General features: G+C 40.4%; 1 protein-coding gene across 2 annotated transcripts in view; it reads left to right on the top strand.

Annotated features, from left to right (window-relative positions):
- The window catches only part of UBE2H (ubiquitin conjugating enzyme E2 H), a 120934-nt gene that overhangs the window by 74018 nt on the left and 27942 nt on the right, over positions 1-18974 (top strand). The window contains exon 4 of one of the 2 annotated variants that reach the window (XM_054497258.2): positions 18850-18889. The exons of the other annotated variant lie outside the window; for it this stretch is intronic. Within the exon in view, the coding sequence (XP_054353233.1) occupies positions 18850-18889 (40 nt within the window). The remainder of the gene's footprint in view (positions 1-18849; positions 18890-18974) is intronic. 2 annotated transcript variants of the gene reach the window in all.

Raw genomic sequence — 18974 nt, 5'->3', positions numbered from 1 at the left:
AGCTGGGACTACAGGTGCCTGCCACCATGCCCGGCTAATTTTTTGTATTTTTAGTGGAGACGGGGTTCCACTGTGTTAGCCAGGATGGTCTCGATCTCCTGACCTTGTGATCCGCCCGCCTCGGCCTCCTGAAGTGCTGGGATTACAGGCATGAGACACTGCGCCTGGCTGCTGTGGGCTGTCTTAAGAAGTAATGCCCGATCTCCTGGAGTCTAGACCACTCCCCACTATACCCCCACTCCTAACCAGTCGAATCAGAAATTTCTTTCTTGCTTATAGAGGCCTCTAAGTTTCAGCGTTGTGAATGGTAAAGTGGGACTGGAGCTGTGGAGGTGTTGAGCCTTTGAGACAGCCCCTGAGCACATCTGACTTAGCACCTGTATAGGTGTAGAAATGTATACGCCTGTACACCCTCTCCTTTTGAGAGGGCTTTTCTGTTGTGTTGTGGTTCCCTGTCCCCAGTTTATTCATCTTCTAACTTTAGGGTGTTTCTGTGTACTCAGCCATTTAAAACTCTTATGTTGGTTAGTGATATGACTTTAAAGCCTTTATAGAAGTCCATGCAAGTTCATTCAGATACATTTCATAAATACCTATTTACCTAAAGGCTAAAAACTGGCATACTAAGTCTAGTTTTGTTAACCCCACATTCCTAGTCAAAAAGGAAACAATAGAGTTTGTTGAAACTAAGAGTGAACTTATAAAAATGCAATTTCATATCCTGTAGAAATGTTATTTCTCAGACCTTAATGTATTTTTCTAGATAATATGATTATCTCATCATAACTTTCTAGGTAATAGTGTCTAAACTTTAGGCATTGCTTATTTATTAACTAATGACACAAAAAGCCTCCATGCTTTCTTAAATTAATGATGCAATATGAAATTTGGTTGGGACAAATGACTAAGCTAATTTAACTTCTTCATAATTGTTTCTTTTGCCTTTTTGTGTGCTTTCAGGACTTGATAATGCCTACAAATATGTATCATCTTCTCTTAGGGAAGTAGATTTAGCTGAAATATTTGTACAAGCTGTTCTTGTTTCCTCTAGAGGAAGGTTGCATAAGAGAGTTTCAATCAGTTGTGCAGGGTGACCCATTTTCAGGTCGTCAACAATGTAATTACTGTTGAGATGTGCTTTAAGCATTCAGAAAGGTTGTGGCTCACTTAGAAAAGGCAAGGATTCCTTTTTGAGTTGTATAGATAGTTGTAAAATTATACAGAAGCGCGAGGAGGTAAGATCAACCCAATCTCAACGTTCTTTTTAAATATTGCCCCTGTTATATCTGTGTAGGTGTAGTATTCTTCCTGAGCCAAATTTTGAGCTTTTAAACAATCAGCTGTGCAAATTTAGATCAAACATCTTTAATGCTTGGATCTTGGAATTTTGCAATGTCTATGTACTTTGTTCTATTTTGTGTGTTTGTGTATGGATGTATATTTTAATTGTATAAATGACCCATATCCATTAGAGCAATGTAAGAAAATCTGTAAGCCAAAGTAAAGAAAAATCAAAATGTCTCATAATCTTATCCCTTAAAGGGTGTCATTATTTACATTCTGGAATATGCTTTTTAAGACATTTCTCTGAATATTTAAATATATATGTTCAGTATAATGTGATATGCTTATCTTTGGGACACTCTCCAAATATAGTTTTAGAGGGCTGTCAGTAGTTACATGATTGCATGAGATGTCCCTTTAAAACAATTTGCATCTATGAATGAGTGGGTATTCTAAATAATGGCATAGCTACTTTTTGGAAAGAAAAGGAATATAGGTAGACATCTTGAGAGGTTATGAACCTACTCTTACGATGCCATTATTGTTTCAAACACTTTGAGCTCTTTTTTTGGAATTTTACTTCTGTTTCAGTATCATAAATGATGGCAAATCTTGATGCTTTGAAGCTGGATATGAATTTTTGAAATGGCTAACAGTCATTTAAGCCCAAAGAATAAGATGAATGGAAAAACGAGTAATATCAATTGGGGTATAAAACCGGCCCTCTAGGCACTTTGAAAGAGTAATTATAAAACTCCTTTAATCAACTATAACATCGCTGAATATTTGCATAATTTTCCAGAGAGACTGCTTTGAGATGAATCATATTTGAATCTTTTTCTGATTTACTTGAAAATTCAGACTTTCATATTTTTCATTCAGAAACATTAGTTCCTAGAGTGCTTAGCAATACTGCTGGGTGTTACTGTGTAGGAGTTAGGAGAGTGTGATTGGTAGTGGACTGGTTATCTGGGTAGAGAAGTTCTGGCCCTGGTTCTCCTTGACCATGAGAGAGATACTGAGCTGAACCATTGTTTCCTCTGCTAGAAAATGAGATACTAGAATTAAACAGATTCTGCATGTTTGATATGACCAGTGTATTAAAACTCGGGGTACCTGGCACCCTGCTGGACATGACGAAGGCTATAGAAGATCTTTACTGGTTAGGAGAGAAGAAGAATGTAAATAAAATACTACGTGTACTTAATGGCATGGTTCCATTGTTTTTTAGGATAGGTGTGAGTCAGCACCTCAATTTAGAAGAGAGAGCGTAAGGAAGAAATAAGTTTCTACAAGAAAGATTGTCTTCACAAAAGCTTCAGAGTTGTTGAGGTGTACATGCGGACTTTAGAGATACTCATTCAGAATCTCAAGTAATCCCCAGTTCATGAAGATTTTGTTCTATGCAAAGAAATTGCTGCAGAGACTGCCATAGCTCACACTTCTTGAGGTTCACAGTTTTTAGCCTTTGATACTTGTGCTCAGCTGTTAAGTGAAAGCTTTCACCAAACAGACTTGCAGTTACAGTGTGGGTGAAATAAAGATGAATGATCTCATAGAAGAGGGTAATATAGAGTAATTTTTAATAAAAAAAAAAAAAGCAGAGGATACAAAATGGTTTTATGTCTAATCCAAAAGAATATGCAGATTAAAATGAAAGTACAGTATATGATTTGTCAAACTGGCAGATAAAACACTGTTGGCAAAGGTATTATGCTATAACCAGTCTACCACTATGTATTGCTTGGTGAATATTTTATATCCTTCGAATAATTTTATTTAAAAAGTTAAAAATTATCTAAAGAAATATTTAGAAATGTGCACTGTCAAAAGAATACGTAAATTTTAGTGTTATAATACTTAAAAGTCAGAAGCAACCTAAATGACCCAGTCGGTGATAAAGTAGCTAAGTGATAGTACATCTTAGTGGATAAAATGTTTTACCCATTACTCATGTTTTAACACCTCTTTGAAGGGGGAGACACAGGAAAATGTTTTTTATATAATACAACTCTAATTTTTTCCCATACATTTCACATTTGAATGCCAGACTATTGATGTTATCCTTAGCTGTTCAGTTAAAGGAGACGAAAAACATACTTTTTTGTAATTTCCAAATAGTCTACAATGTTTGCTTTTATTATAAAAGTAAATATTTTAAAAAATATTGCAAATGTATGTCTTTTGACTGTCCTGTCTGCATCATTGTCTGAGTCTACACTTTGCTGTCTTTTGCTCTAGAAAGCCATCAGGCTTGGCCAGAATTCCCCATGGTAGCTTGCTTAGGACCTGCCTAACCCACGTGTTTCCCAGCAGCCTCCCTTCTTTTTTCCTTTAAATTTTAATTATGTGTGTGTGTAAGTGCACACACTGTTTTCCTTCCTTTGTTTTCTGCTTAGAGTTTAGAGTTTAGTCCATCTCAGATACTGTCTTTACGTGCAACTTTCTTCACTTCTTTCTTCCCCCTTTTTCTCTTCTCTTGGGTGGTTACCTCAAGTACTTCTCACCTTTTTCTTTTCTGCCTGACTCTTCCACTTCCCCCTTCCGTTGTTCCATTTTTCTCTTCATATGAACTGAAAAATGCCCCTCTTTAGAGCTAATAATCATAATAGGGATACTTTTGATAAGCCTAAGCCAAGGGAAAAAAATATAAAAGTCTTCTAATAAAAGATACAGGGCCAGGCGTGGTAGCTCACGCTTGTAATCCCAACACTTTGGGAGGCCGAGGCGGGTGGATCCGACATCAGGAGATTGAGACATCCTGGCTAACATGGTGAAACCCTGTCTCTACTAAAAATACAAAAAATTAGCCGGGCGTGGTGGCGGGCACCTGTAGTCCCAGCTGCTCAGGAGGCTGAGGCAGGAGAATGGTGTGAACCTAGGAGGCGTAGCCTGCAGTGAGCCAAGATCGCGCCACTGCACTCCAGCCTGGGCAACAGAGCGAGACTCCATCTCAAAAAAAAAAAAAAAATTATATATATAAAAAAAATTAAATTCAGGGCTTATAGCCACTAAAGATCTTGCAACATCCAGAAGTTCTCTTCTGGATCTATTATATTCTCCTTCATATCATATCTTCTTTACTTAAACACTAGCATTCCAGATAAAATTAAGACATCATTTTATCTTACATTTAAATGATTATTGGCTACTATTAACAGAATTGTATCCTAATTTCAGATAGAACTATAGAATATTTTAGAATCTTTTGTAAATAACTTTAAGAGCAGCCTAGGAACCCTGTCATCATTTATACTTCTTAAAAAATAGAAAACTGTGTTTTAAGGTATAGGTAACAAGTTTAAAAACCAATTTGTGAAATGCTACCGACCTATATCTACGTATTTTCAGTGAGGAGGACCCTCTACTAGGAGCAGGCTGTATGCATTGCGTCTGGGTTGCAATTTGATGATACCAAAGCTGGGAAGGTAAGAGAAATGGTTGAGAACAGGATTCTGGAGGGACTGCTGAATGGTTTGCTGAATGTTGGTAGAATGGTCAGGTACAAAACCAGCAAGTTCATGCTGCCATAGAACTTGATGTGAGGCCGGGCGCAGTGGCTTATGCTGTAATCCCAGCACTTTGGGGAGGCCGAAGCAGGCACATCACTGGAGATAAGGGGTTTGAGACCAGCCTGAGCAATATGGAGAAACCTCATCTCTAAAAAAAAAAAAAAAAATACAAAAATTAGCTGGGCATGGTGGTGTATACCTTTAGTTCCAGCTACTTGGGCGGCTGAGGTGGGAGAATCACTTGAGCCCAGGAGGCAGAGGTTGCAGTGTGCTGAGATAGTGTCACTGCACTCCAGCCTGGGTGACAGAGTGAAATTGCTCTCAAGAAATTAAAAAAAAAAAAAAGAATTTGATGTCAGTGGCATGAAGCAAGAACTTGCCAAACCCATTTGAGTAAATGGAGACAAAATGAAAAAGTCATGGGCAATACAATAGTTAAAATACTCTGAGCTGGCTGGGCGTGGTGGCTCACGCCTGTGATCCCAGCACTTTGGGAGGCTGAGGCAGGTGGATCACGAGGTCAGGAGATTGAGACCATCCTGGCTAACACAGTGAAATGCTGTCTCTACTAAAAAATACAAAAAATTAGCCAGGCATGGTGGCGGGCACCTGTATTCCCAGCTACTTGGGAGGCTAAGGCAGGAGAATGGAGTGAACCCGGGAGGCGGAGCTTGCAGTGAGCCAAGATCGCGCCACAGCACTCCAGCCTGGGCAACAGAGCAAGACTCTTGTCTCAAAAAAAAAAAAAATACTCTGAGCTAAATTAATGGCCTTTAAAATTGGATCAAACTATCAGGATGGTTTAGGTTGCCCTGTTCCACTAGACTAGACAGCCTGTCAGAGTTCCTCTTAAATCTCCCAGTCTGACATATACTCTGATAACCAGTGTGCCATAATTCTTTTTTTTTGATATGGAGTCTTGCTCTGTCACCCAGGCCAGAGTGCAATGGCACCGTTGCAGCTAACTGCAACCTCCGCCTCCCGGGTTCAAGCAATTCTCCTGCCTCAGCCTCCTGAGTAGCTGGGATTACAGGCATGCTCCATCATGCCCTGCTAATTTTTGTATTTTTTAGTAGAGACGGGGTTTCGCCATGTTGGCCAGGCTGGTCTTAAATGCCTGACCTCAGGTGATCCACCCACCTTGGCCTCCCACAGTGCTGAGATTACAGGCGTGAGCCACCGCGCCCAGCCAATATATATATATATTTTTACTCATGCAAGTGATAAAGGAACTGCATTAATCTTTTTCATTGTCAGAATAATAGACTGTTCTGGCATTATACATTTTTTATTTCACTCTGGCCAGAAATGACCTCACACTATTTTTGGAGTGGAGGTTTATAATATGGCATGACTAAACTAACTGTAGAACTTAGAATACTTACCATTTTATCTTATGTCTTCCTAGATGGAATCATTCTAGAGTTACTCCCTCAAGAACTAGCATGAGTAACTTCATTGAGCAGTATTTAAGCAGGGATGGGCCAGTATTTGGAGTAGAGAGGAGTTTGTCATTCACAAGAGGTTTCAGGTTAGTCATTTAACAAAGGCCTACTTGTACCACTGTATTTCCACAAATAAAATGAATTCTGGTACTGGGCACGATGACTCACGCCTGTAATACCAGCACGTTGGGAGGCCGAGGCAGGAGGATCACTTGAGGCCAGGAGTTCAAGACCAGCCTCGCCAACATGGTGAAACCCTGTGTCTACTAAAAAATATATATATAAAAATTAGCCAGGCATGGTGGCGCGTACCTGTAATCCCAGCTACTCGAGAGACTGAGGAAGGAGAATTACTTGAACCCAGGAGACAAAGGTTGCAGTGAGCTGAGATGGCGCCGCTACACTCCAGCCTGGGCGACAAGAGTGAGACTCTGTCTCAAATAAAATGAATTTTGGGGCTGGGGGGCAAAATTCCATTAAGATCACCTATGTACTTCTCTAGTAACCGTGGTTATGAATTTAGTCCTGTCCCAAACAGTTACATAATGGCTACTCTGTAGTGATCTATATCTTATTTTCTTTTCTTTTTTTTTTTGATACAGAGTCTTGTTCTGTTGCGCAGGCTGGAGTGCAATGGCACAATCTCAGCTTACTGCAGCCTCTGCCCCCCGGGTTCAAGTGATTCTCCTGCCTCAGTCTTCCGAGTAGCTGGGATTACAGGCATGCGCCAACACGCCCAGCTAATTTTTGTATTGTAGGAGAGATGGGGTTTCACCATGTTGCCCAGGCTGGTGTGGAACTCCTGACCTCAGGTGATCTGCCTGCCTTGGCCTCCCAAAGTGCTGGGATTACAGGCGTGAGTCAATGTGCCCGGCCAATGATAAGTATCTTTTGAATTCCAGTAGAGAGAAACAAGGTTCTAGTAAGTAAGGAAGGTTTCGTAAAAAAATAAATAGAGATAATGCCATGAGAATATAAGCCATTGTTAAAAGCTCTTTTACTGGTGTTCTGAAAATGACATTTTTCAGGATACATTTTTTTAAAATTATGTCTGGCAGCTGAGGCTTTGGCTGTGGCCTACATCATTTCTTCCAATCAGTTTCACAAAGTTATTAGATACCTACTGCGAGCTGGGCGTTATTCTGGGTGCTGTAGATAACAGAAGTGAACAAATTGCTCTCTTAATACTTTATGTTCTTTTGGAGTACGAAGATAAAGCAAAATTTAAAACTTCTGATAGCTTTATGCAGAGAATTAATGGATAGAATAGGTACCTTGGATCAGATATTCAGGAAGGGTCTGACAAAGTAAATTTAAGCTGAGACTTAAAAAGATTAAAAAAAAAAAAAAAAAAAAAAGCCAGCCCTGATCCTCCAAAATCAGGGGTAAGAGCTTTCCAGGCAGAAGAAATTTGAGTCCAAAGGCCCCAGCCTGGAAAACCGGGTAAAATGTGAGGTGTGTGACACAGGGGCCAAGTGGCAGGCACGGTCGAGTTCACAGACCACTTTGTAGGCCAGGCTAAAGGCTCGACTTTCATTTTAAATGTAATAGAAAGATTACATACTTTTCAGCAGGGGAGTGAAAGGTCTGATTTTGTTTTTTAATGATCATTCTACTGCTGTGGGGCAAGAGACAGTGACGGGATAGAAGCACAGTTATAAAAGCTTTTGTAACTGGAGATGCTGGTGACTTCGACAAGGCTGCCAAGGTCAAGAAACTTTGTTCTAGACATACACCGCTCTGAAGAAATGTGGCTCCATTAAGGAAATCATCCAAGCTGGACTGCAGTGGCATAATCTTGGCTCACTGCAGCTTGGACCTCCTGGACTCCAGGCATGGGCCACCACACTTGGCTAATTTTTTTGCATTTTTTGTAGCCATGGGTTTCACCATGTTGCTCAGGCTGGTCTTGAACTCCTATACTCAAGCGATCTACCCACCTTGGCCTCCCAATGTGCTGGGACAGCAGGTGTGAGCCACCATGGCTGGCCTGTTTTTAATTTTTAAATGGAAGATTCTGAAGGATTTTAAAGTGCTTATTGTAGAGAGATGTTTAGAAAAGGGACAGCTTGGTGATGCTGGAGTTGGGAAGAGAATTGCAGGGGCACCACCATTGAGAAGGAAGGAGGGAGCAGGATCAGAACCCAGAGGCCTGGTGTTTCAGAAGAGGGGAACATTTGTGCAAGCTGTTGAGGCAGGGAGAAAGAGTGTGTGTGCAGGGAGGAGTTTAGAAATTTTTATGGAAAATGAGGGATCCTGCCAATTGGCTTTCATCTTCTCAAAGAAAAGGGACAAGGCTATTTAGTGAAAGAACTAGAGGAGAGGGTTAGGGGAACAAAGGGAGAGAAAGAAAGTAGATTTGCAGGATTGTGGTAAAATGTTAACAGTCATGGGAGACTGGGGGAGCGACCCACTAGAGAAAGGGGAAGGGAAGATTGTAGGTGATGCTGAGTCCAAGAAAGGCTGTTGAGCATGTTTAGATAAACTGGTATATATTTGTTTACTTATGTCTCTCCCCCCTGCCAGGTCAGTAGATGTGAACTCCATGAAGGCAGCCCCTGGGTCTGTTTTACTACCACCATCCCTGTCCTCCCAAATACTCACTACTCAGGGCCTGATACAGTGCCCTTTTCTGCAGAAGAATATTCGTGTGAGTGAATGAATGCCTACCTACTGGTACCCTCAAGTCCAAGTTGAGCAAATGTGAATGATGCTTCCTGTGGTAAATTTGCTAGATGGGCATTTTGGAGGGGAGAGGACGGGATTTGCAGAGGATTGCTTGAGAGTGAGGATGGTGATGGCTCTTAAATCTTAAGCTGAGTAAGAAGCCAGTGAAGGTAAGAGGGCTGGTAGTTGGGAAGAAAATGGGAGAATCTTTGGATTACAGTTAACAGGTGAAAGAATTAATGATTCCTGGGGTGGGAAGCTTTTGGCAAGGACAGGGGATTGGTAGGATAGGAGATGTCTGAATTTGTGATTGTGGAGGGAATGATAAAGGTCAGGGTATGTCCTGGGGAGCATGAAGTGGAATGGAATAGAAGAAAGGTCACTGGAGAAGCTTAAGCAACAAGCCGGGCACGGTGGCTCACGTCTGTAATCCCAGCACTTTGGGAGGCCGAGGCAGGCAGATCACCTGAGGTTAGGAGTTCAAGAGCAGCCTGACCAACATAGAGAAACCCCGTCTCTATACTAAAAATACAAAATTAGCTGGGCATGGTGGCGCATGCCTGTAATCCCAGCTACTTGGGAGACTGAGGCAGGAGAATCGCTTGAACCCAGGAGGCAGAGGTTGCAGTGAGCTGAGATAGCGCCATTGCACTCCAGCCTGGGCAACAAGAATGAAACTCTGTCTCCAAAAAAAAAAAAAAAAAAAAAAAAGAGAGACCTGGGTGTCAGGAGTATGGTTTGTATTGTCACCAAAAATGACAGGAGTTGGGGCAGAGAGCAACTTGGGGGCCAAGCCAGGTGCTGAGGTTCTCAGTGAGAGAAGCCAGTGGTCAAATGGGCCCTTTTAATGTGAAACCTGCTGTGAGCAGGCTGTAATGTCTAAATTCATTTACCTTCATCTTGCTATTAGCCAGAGTAAAAATAGTACATTAGCTTTCCCACCCCATTCCCCAGGCTGCCACCTCTAAGGATAACCCTGCTTTTGCATGTGCTTGTTACTATCAGAGGACTTGTCCATTTCTTTCCTGAAGTTGACTTATGCCAGTTTTAATTCTGCCTTTGACAGCTCATTATTATGTAATCTTTTCATTTGCTATTTAAAACTTCCATCACACTTGCTGCCTAGGTTAGTTCCTGCTCTGTATTGGGTGACCTCTAGCTTTTGAGCTGGTTATTCAGACATCTTTTTGGCATTAAATCTATTTCTTTCCCTTTAGGATTTGGTGTCATAATGAAAACAAGTATTTTTGGCTTCCTTTTTCTTTAAACTGAAATTCTTTTGAAAACAACAAAAGCAATGTTTTAGTTCTTTTTAGAAACCTGTTCACGGTTTGAGATTTGCTTATATTCCTGGTGTTGGTGAAAACTGTGTTGTTAGGTGGAAGTTTAGAGATTATGACATCCAATTTGCCTGATTTTAAGGATGGAAAAAAATGAGGCTGAGATGTATGACTACTCACTAGTTGCAGAGTCCATCTTCTGGCTTCCAGTTTAGTGTGTGTGTGCTTGTTTTTTAACTATACCAAATGCAGTCAGGATTTTTTTTTTTTTTTAATCTAATTTTTGCTTGCACATCAAGAAAGGATGGTCTTCTTAATAATAAATATGGGGCACATGTTCTCAGGACCTCCTGGGGCTGTGTCACACAAATAATAAATATTAAAAATAAAAATTATAATTGTATTTTCCATTTCTAGTGTGACAGAGTTATGGGAAACATATCTCTAAATCATAATATCCTCTCATGTTCTTGACACTTGTAAGAGCATTAAGAGATGGACACATAGGGTAAATATTAATCAGTTTTAGGATGAGGACAGTCAGATGAAATTACTTGTTCATTAAACTTATTAAGCTAATTCTAACATTACTGCATGCTTACTGTATGCCAGTTACTGTTCAAATGCTTTACATATATTAACTCATTTAATCTTCACGATTAATGATGTGTAGATACCATTATTTAACCTAGTTTTAGGAATAAGGGAACAGAAAGGCAAAGAGATGAAGTAGATTGCCCCAGAGGCTCACACAGCAGCATTTAGGCATTCTGACTGGAGCCTGGTCCTTTTTAAGAAATGTATTGTTACATTAGTTACACACATTTTTGGGGTACATGTGCTATTTTGGTACATATATGCAATACGTAATGATCAAAACAGGGTAATTGGGGTATCTGTCACCTCAAACATTTATCTTTTGGAGCCTGATCTTTGAACTACAACTCTAAGAGTGGTAGAGAATTGTAGTTGGGTCTTGTGAGTTCAAGTCCAATGTATTCTGTACTGTATTGTCTCTGACCATGAAAATAAGTACTGCCTGATCCCAACAGTGTGGTTATGTGAATGACCAAGCAATCGAAAGATAAACTATGAAAACAAAACAGAAGTTAGTCTCCCAAAAATGAAACCATAGGAAAGTAGGCCAGAGGTTTTGGAAATCCACTAGGTTGGTAGAAGGGTTATGCTATTGAAGGATAACACTTCACTTTTTCTTAGTTATAAATGAACTTTTCTTATCCATCTAGCCCATTCCTCAGACTCCATATTATCAGAGAGAAAGGAAGAAACAGAAAAGAGGACCCCTTGTTGAGTTTAGATCTCCTGAACACACACAGGATCAGTTCAGAAGTTCCCATGACACAGGGCATTGAGAGTGAGCTCCTTGCCTGGTTCCTCACCCAAGAAGAGACCGGCCCAGGTCCATCTCTCCTGAGTAGGAAAGGCTCAGCTTTCTGAAGAGATTTCTACCCAGGCACAGGCTGCCTCAGGCGGGGCCTGGCTGTCTGAGGTAAGATGAAAATCTATCAGATTGTGGACTCCTGCACACAGCTGGCCAATGTCTGTCACTAGTGGAGCTGGCAGCATCCCCCGCCCTTACTCAATTGGAACACCCCAACTCTGGTCACCCTGTGTGCTAGGAACAGAGATCCAAGTTATTACCCTTAAATAATTTATAGTCTGAGATAACTGCAAGGGAAGATGAGATTCAGTCTTTAATAAGAATATTTTAAACAATTATACCTACTCAAAAAATAGAATTAATCAGTTTGGTTGCGAATAGTCTACTTTATGTGGGCAGTTGTTCTGAAGATAGACAATCAGAATGACTTAATGTATTCACTTAACTATTTTCTCACAGGAATTCATAAGCTTATAATGAAATTGCATCAGCCACAGCTGTCTGAACCACCTTAATCTAGGCTCATTTTATCCCTGGGATGTAGCTGCTGTTTTGGCCTTTGGTGATCTGCACCCGTTTACCGTAGGGTGGATTTACCTTGATTCACAAGTCATTTGTCTAACCTCTCATTTTGTCAAGATAATTCTGACAGGTGAAATTTCTGGTGATTGGCCCAAAGTATTTCATCTACCCACAAATTTGACCATTAATATCCTCTCAAATAAAGGGAACACAGATGGAAAAATAGGTGAAGCTTGGCCTCATTTATTTACATATTGACCCCAATGTCAGAAGTTACTCAGAAGTGTGTACAACTCTGTATAGACCCCTTCCTGGGACTGGACACAGAGGCTGAAATAACCAGTTTTTCAGCATGACTTAGCACAATGTTATTTATTTTCGCTGCCTATTAGCCTATGGGTCATGAGATTTGTTATTCTAGAGCAGTTGAGTATTGGAGTGGAACAAGCAAGAGCAAGGCATATTTTTCTACTGTAATCTGTACTTTTTATTTTTTAAGATATATAATAATAGTTTTACATTAACTAAGTGTGGTTTGGATTCCTTCTCCAGAATTATAAATTACCTAATTCCCTTCTGCTAAAAGATGCAGGACAGAGAAGGGTAAGCATTTTAGCTGGACATTTATTCCTGTTGTACGATCCTCCCCATCCCCTTTAACGAGTGCTAGAACTACGCCAGAGAATAACTGTCCAAAAAACTTAAAGGAGTTCTGATTTTAATCTGGTCAAATCACTGAAATATGTCATTAGAAAATGTCTGGTAGTGGCCAGGCACGGTGGCTCACGCCTGTAATCCCAGCACTTTGGTAGGCCGAGGTGGGTGGATCACGAGGTCAGGAGATCGAGACGATCCTGGCTAACATGGTGAAACCCCGTCTCTACTAAAAATACAAAAAAATTTGCTGGGTGTGGTGGTGGGCACCTGTAGTCCCAGCTACTTGGGAGGCTGAGGCAGGAGAATCGCTTGAACCCGTGAGGTGGAGGCTGCAGTGAGCCAAGATCGCACCACTGCACTCCAGCCTGAGTGACAGAGTGAGATTCTGTCTCCAAAAAAAAAAAAAAGAAAAGAAAAGAAAAAGAAAATGCCTGGTAGTGAATAAAATCTTAAATCATGTAGATTAAAAATAACCTGCTACATCTACTTATGTTGCCATAAAAGCAGTTTTCAAAATATGTTCTCTTAAAATATCTTGAAAATAGTTCCTGGTCTAATGGAAACAAGTGTTGGGAAAATTCCCTTGTTGCAGACATATTCATTAGTGTGATGATAGCATTGCCAAAAGGAAGGAGAACATGCCAGGGCCAACTCACACAGTCCTGAGAACATTCCTTTTCCGAATTTCTGGCCCGTTCTTTCTCTGTCTCCCCGCTCCTTGTCCAGGAGTTCCATTGTTGGCATCATTATCCAGAATGTAAATGGCTTTGCCAGAAACACTGCCCACAGCTTGTCTAAGAACAAATGTCAAGGAGATATGCTCTTTTCCATGTATTTGCTTTGGATATTTTTCTAACAAGTAAAGAAGCCCGAGGGCCGGGTGCAGTGGCTCATACCTGTAATTCCCCACACTTTTGGAGGCTGAGGTGGGTGAATCACTTGAGGTCAGGAGTTCAAGACCAGCCTGACCAACATGGTCAAACCCCATCTCTACCAAAAAATACAAAAATTAGCTGGTTGTGGTAATCCCAGCTACTTGGGAGGCTGAGGCAGGAGAATCTCTTGAACCCAGGAGGCGGAGGTTGCAGTGAGCAAGGCGCTGCACCACTACACTCCTGCCTGGGTGACGAGGTGACCTTATCTCAAAAAAAACCAAAAACCAAAAAACACCTGGTATTGGAAGAGATCATTTTAGTTTAGAAAGTAGAAAGTTTCTTGATAGAGTTGGTCTGATTGTGTTCATTCCTCAAAGGCAAGGTTATAAACTGTTTCTGCCTACTTTGGAAGAGTCAGAGGGTTTGTTTTGTGGCTCTTTATGGTATTTTATCATGTTGGTGGTTTTGTATTCTCTAGAAAATTTCTGTACCTAAAAATGCTGCCTTACAGAATTAATTTCCTTTAAGGACTTAACTCTTGGATATTTCCCCATAATTCCTCTGTTCTCAGAGTGCTTGCCATTGTTATTAAATGCTAGATTTTTAGAGCTGATAGGGCCTTCAGAAATAGAGTAAGAGTGGAGATTTGGGAGATCATATAGTTCAACTATTTGTCTTCGTAGGTAAAGAAACAGACCCCACAAGGTGAAATGACTTGCCCAGGGCCTGCAGTTGATTAGTTGGGGCTAGAACCCATGTCCCTGTTTAGTACTTTGCTTTGTGGTGTGATTCTGCCTTCTGTCCTAATGCTCAGATGGTGTTCTATACTTAGCAGGGGCACTGGAGACTGAGTTCCAAACCATTTATTACTAAAACGTATGTTTACCAAGTCCTTTTTGGTTCTGTTATTTATTCCTGTACTCAACAAAGCCAAATCTAGATTTAATTGAAAACTGTATAGACACTGTTAATTCCAAGTGTGCTCTCCAGGTCATGTCCAATGAGGGAGGCACCTTAGTCTTTCAGAGACGTTTTGATAAACATTTAAAGCTTACCATAGATATTTTCTTGACTTAACACCTTTAAATGCCCCGTGGCCTCAGATCGTTGAAGCATAATGCCCTGTAGGATTCCCATTTTGTTTTGCTTGAGATCTGCCATTCCCCAGCACTCAGGTGCTGTGAGCTGATTGAGCTGTTCCCCAACTAGCCTATTTTAGGACGCAAGCCATTTGTTAAGCCAAATATGTGAATATGTCACTGTTCAGGCACTAGTCTCAGTGGCCCCCCCCCGCCATCTCCCTTGAATAAAAGCCAGTGTCCTTAAAAGGGCCCCAAATGCTGATCACCTCTGTGACATCACTTCTCATATTCTGCCCCTTTTTCAAATCCCTTCAGTTTCAGGAAAAAACTTCAGAGCATCAGGCAAGCTCCTAATGTGCTTTGCACTTGGCTGTTCCCTCTATAGAGACCTTCTCCTCTCCTCTTGGTACCAGGTGGCTCCTCTTTCACCTCCTTCAAAGCAAGTCACTTTCTCAGGAAGTCCCTTTCTGACCATCTCATTTAAAATTGCCACCCCGCTCCAACCTTTCCATTTCTGTTTTCCTCCTTTGCTGTGTTTTTCTCCATAATGCTGGTGACCTTCTAATGTAGGACTTATTTTTTCTAAAGACTTCTCCTTACAGGTATTTCCCCTTAAGTCCTGTGTTCTCAGAGTTCTTTGAGTATTGGTTTTAGTTTATTTAAATGAAAACTTCCCAATGCTTCTCATCTGTAGCCAGCATTGGGAACCTTTGCCATAGACGTTGCTTCATTAGGTGTTAGTTATGAGAGTTCTCACAGAGGCAGGATTTTAAGTATCAAGAACATATTTTTAATTCTTAATAGTAGCTTCAAGCAATATTTTTCATGTAGTAGGACCATTCTCTTGCATTAAACCACACAGTGGCTCAGCATTGTTCCCCACTCATCAGAAAGCTTCTCTGCAGTAGCGATAACAGCATACTCCTATATATAACTGATCTTGAGGACCCACGTACCTTATAACCTGAGGTTCCTCTGATTTTAGGGGGAGGGTAATGAATTTGTATTATTTGAACAAGAGTGTTAAGATACGAGATTTCAAAGAAAATGGTTGGTTTTACTGGCTTTTTCTTAAAATAGTTCAGCACTAGTTAATGCTTGTATAATTCAATCTATTTTAGAATGTTTGATACTATGTATTAACTTTTTTTTTGGAAACGGATGGAAACGGAGTCTAGCTCTGGCTTCCAGGCTGGAGTGCAGTGGCATGATCTCAGCTCACTGCAGCCTCCACCTCCCAGGTTCAAGCAATTCTCCTGCCTCAGCCTCCTGAGTAGCTGGGACTACAGATGGGCGCCACATGCCCGGCTAATTTTTGTATTTTCGTTACAGATGGGGTTTCATCATGTTGGCCAGGCTGGTCTCAAACTCCTGACACCAAGTAATCCGCCCATCTTAGCATCCCAAAGTGTTGGGATTACAGGCGAGAGCCACTGTGCCCAGCTGATACTATGATAACTTTTTATTTAGAATTTTTTTTATGCTCAACTATTAAAATTGCACATAATAGAAATGTCAGAGAGCCAAAAGTGCAAGTAGAAATAATGCGAGAATCTTGCAAAGATGACAACCATCCACACCTGTTTTCTTCTAGCCTTTTCCCATTGCTGTGATCCTAGTTCTGGTTCAGGTGTGGTGAGGTGGTGATGAGATTTGAAAAGTGCAGTGGAGAAAATACTACCACCACTAAGAATTCTGCACTGTTAACATTTGTACTTACTTTCAGTTTCTTATTTATGTGCATATGTTTTAAACAGAGCAAATAATATAGAAGCACATTGTCCCTTTTTAAAAGGAATATATTAATAGTGTTAAAGTCTTTTTTTTTTTTTTTTTTTTTTTTTAAAAAGACAGTCTCACTCCGTCACCCAGGCTGGAGTGCAGTGGCGCGATCTCGGCTCACTGCAAGCTCCGCCTCCTGGGTTCAAGTGATTCTCCTACCTCGGTCTCCCGAGTAGCTGGGACTACAGGCACACGCCACCACACTCAGCTAAGTTTTTATTTCTTTTTACTAGAGACAGGGTTTCACCATGTTGGCCAGGCTGGTCTTGAACTCCTGACCTCAGGTGATCCACCCACCTTGGCCTCCCAAAGTGCTGGGATTACACGCATGAGCCACCGTGCCTGGCCAGATAAAGTCATTTTTAACCACTGTTTCCCATTCTGTTCCCTTTTCCCATCATGACCCTGGCCCTGTGCCCTAACTGAAACAATTACTTTTGCAAATTTGGTATATGTTGGTTCAGTACAGTTTTCCTATACTTGTTACCATGGAGAATTGGTAGTTGTTTGTTTTAGTTTATTTAAATAACCTCAGGATGTAAATATAACATCCTGCAACTTAAAAAAAAATCTCAGCTTTAGATGTATACAAGTTGATACACATGGATCTACTTCATTACCTTTGGCTGTATAGAACTCAGGTAGATGGATGTACTCCCCTTTATCCAACCCTATCCCATTGAAAGGGCTGAATTTGGCTCTTGGCTTTTATAAATAATATTGCAACAAATACTCTCAGGGGTCATCTGGGACATGTGTATTAGTATTTTTCTAAAGTTATGTAGAATGTTTTTTACCCTAATTTTTCTCCTCTTAATACCAAGACATGAACATTTCCCGTTATTAAAATGTCTTCATAAACCACATGCTTCTTAAATCTAGACTTTGAAACATCTTTAATTTCCTTAATGAAAAATTAATATTGGACACAAAGGTTTTTTTCATCAGAGTAACTTAAACATCACATAGGCCCTCTTGATTGTAGTAGATAGAACATTATGCTGTTTCAACACAGAGCATTTAAAAACAAAAGTTAAAAGTGTGAGTGACTAGAGTGGTCTAAGACCGGACTACTTGGAGTTGGTGTTCTTATCCCCTGTTTTCTAATTCAGGGGAAGTTTCTCAGGTTTTTGGAGACAATCTCTGTAGCGCCTCACTTGAGGCTCCTCCTCCAGTGCCATTTCTCTGCATCTTTCCTGACTCTTCCCGTTTTACTCTGCCTGCTGTGTCAATACTTTATTCAGATTGCAGGTATTTATTGGTGTCTCTTGTCCCACTGCCACAGTGACCTCCTCAAGAATAGTGAACTGTCTTATTTTTGTACCCTATCCAAGCACAATGCCTGCGGTGTAGGTGCTGACCAAATATGTTCTGAATGAATGAGAGACTGTGGGGATGGGGGGGTGATGGAGGGTGGGGGTCGGAGATAGTGGTGGTGATACTCACCTTAATAAGGAACTTCAGATATTGAAAGTGTGGAACAGAATGAGAGTCCTAAAAGGAAATGAAGTGATAAGGATGACAAAATGACACCTTTGACAATGGATCTCTGCTTTAGGATATTGCCATTTGCATATATACTGACTGATTGAATAACTGGTTTTATTAATTTCTCCTTGAAGTTTAAATGGCCATATAGCTATTAAAGTGTGTACTTGGTTTGCTAGGAAAAATTTTAAAACCTTAAACCTCCAACAGATATAGCCAACTTAGAGTATTTTTTTTAACTCCTTGCTTCATTTCTTGGTTGCCCCAATTTTAATCAAAACTGGGTTTCCCTGAATGAGTAAACTAATGTTAAAGGAAATATTTTGGTCACTGTTCTTAGGAAATCCTTTGTGGTTTGAAGTGGTATTCCTTTAGCATTTCAACAGTTTCATTCATGTTCCGCGCACAGTGTAGCCAAGTGATACCAGTAAGTGAGCGTCAGAAGGAGAAGTTCAAATGCAGAACCTCCAGATTTAGAGTTTGAACAACAAAACTTCTGGGAGAGTGAAGTTTCTTAATTTTTATCATGACACTGGTTATGAACCATTTAGTAGTATAGTTTATCTTTGAGCAGTACCTTCATAGCTCAGAAAACAGTTGCTTTAATGGTTGTTTTGTATAAGAAGCTGCATTTCTCCCAGTTTGCTCATTTGTTAATAGAGTGCTGATGTATTCTAAATAATTGGAGCTATCAGGAGAATATAATGTTTATCAGTAACGAAAGATCTAAGGTTGAAAGTAGTGATTTATAAGTATTATCACCTTTTCCCAATACTGAAATTGTTTCCAGTGCTGAAATACTTTTATTGTTCTCTGGATACTTTTTGCTGCTAATTAACATCTCTTTTTACAGGATTCATGAATAAAATTTTCCATCCCAACATTGATGAAGCGTAAGTAACTATTTTAAAATGTTTAAATTTTAGCAGCAACTGCTCATGATTAGCGTTTCTCTCTGTGTGTTATAAAAAGCCTCGG

This window comes from Pongo pygmaeus, chromosome 6 (assembly GCF_028885625.2).
Source record: "Pongo pygmaeus isolate AG05252 chromosome 6, NHGRI_mPonPyg2-v2.0_pri, whole genome shotgun sequence".
Classification (NCBI taxonomy): Eukaryota; Metazoa; Chordata; class Mammalia; order Primates; family Hominidae; genus Pongo; species Pongo pygmaeus.
The sequence above is the reverse complement of the archived record's forward strand: the minus strand, read 5'-3'. Positions and strand labels throughout refer to the sequence as shown.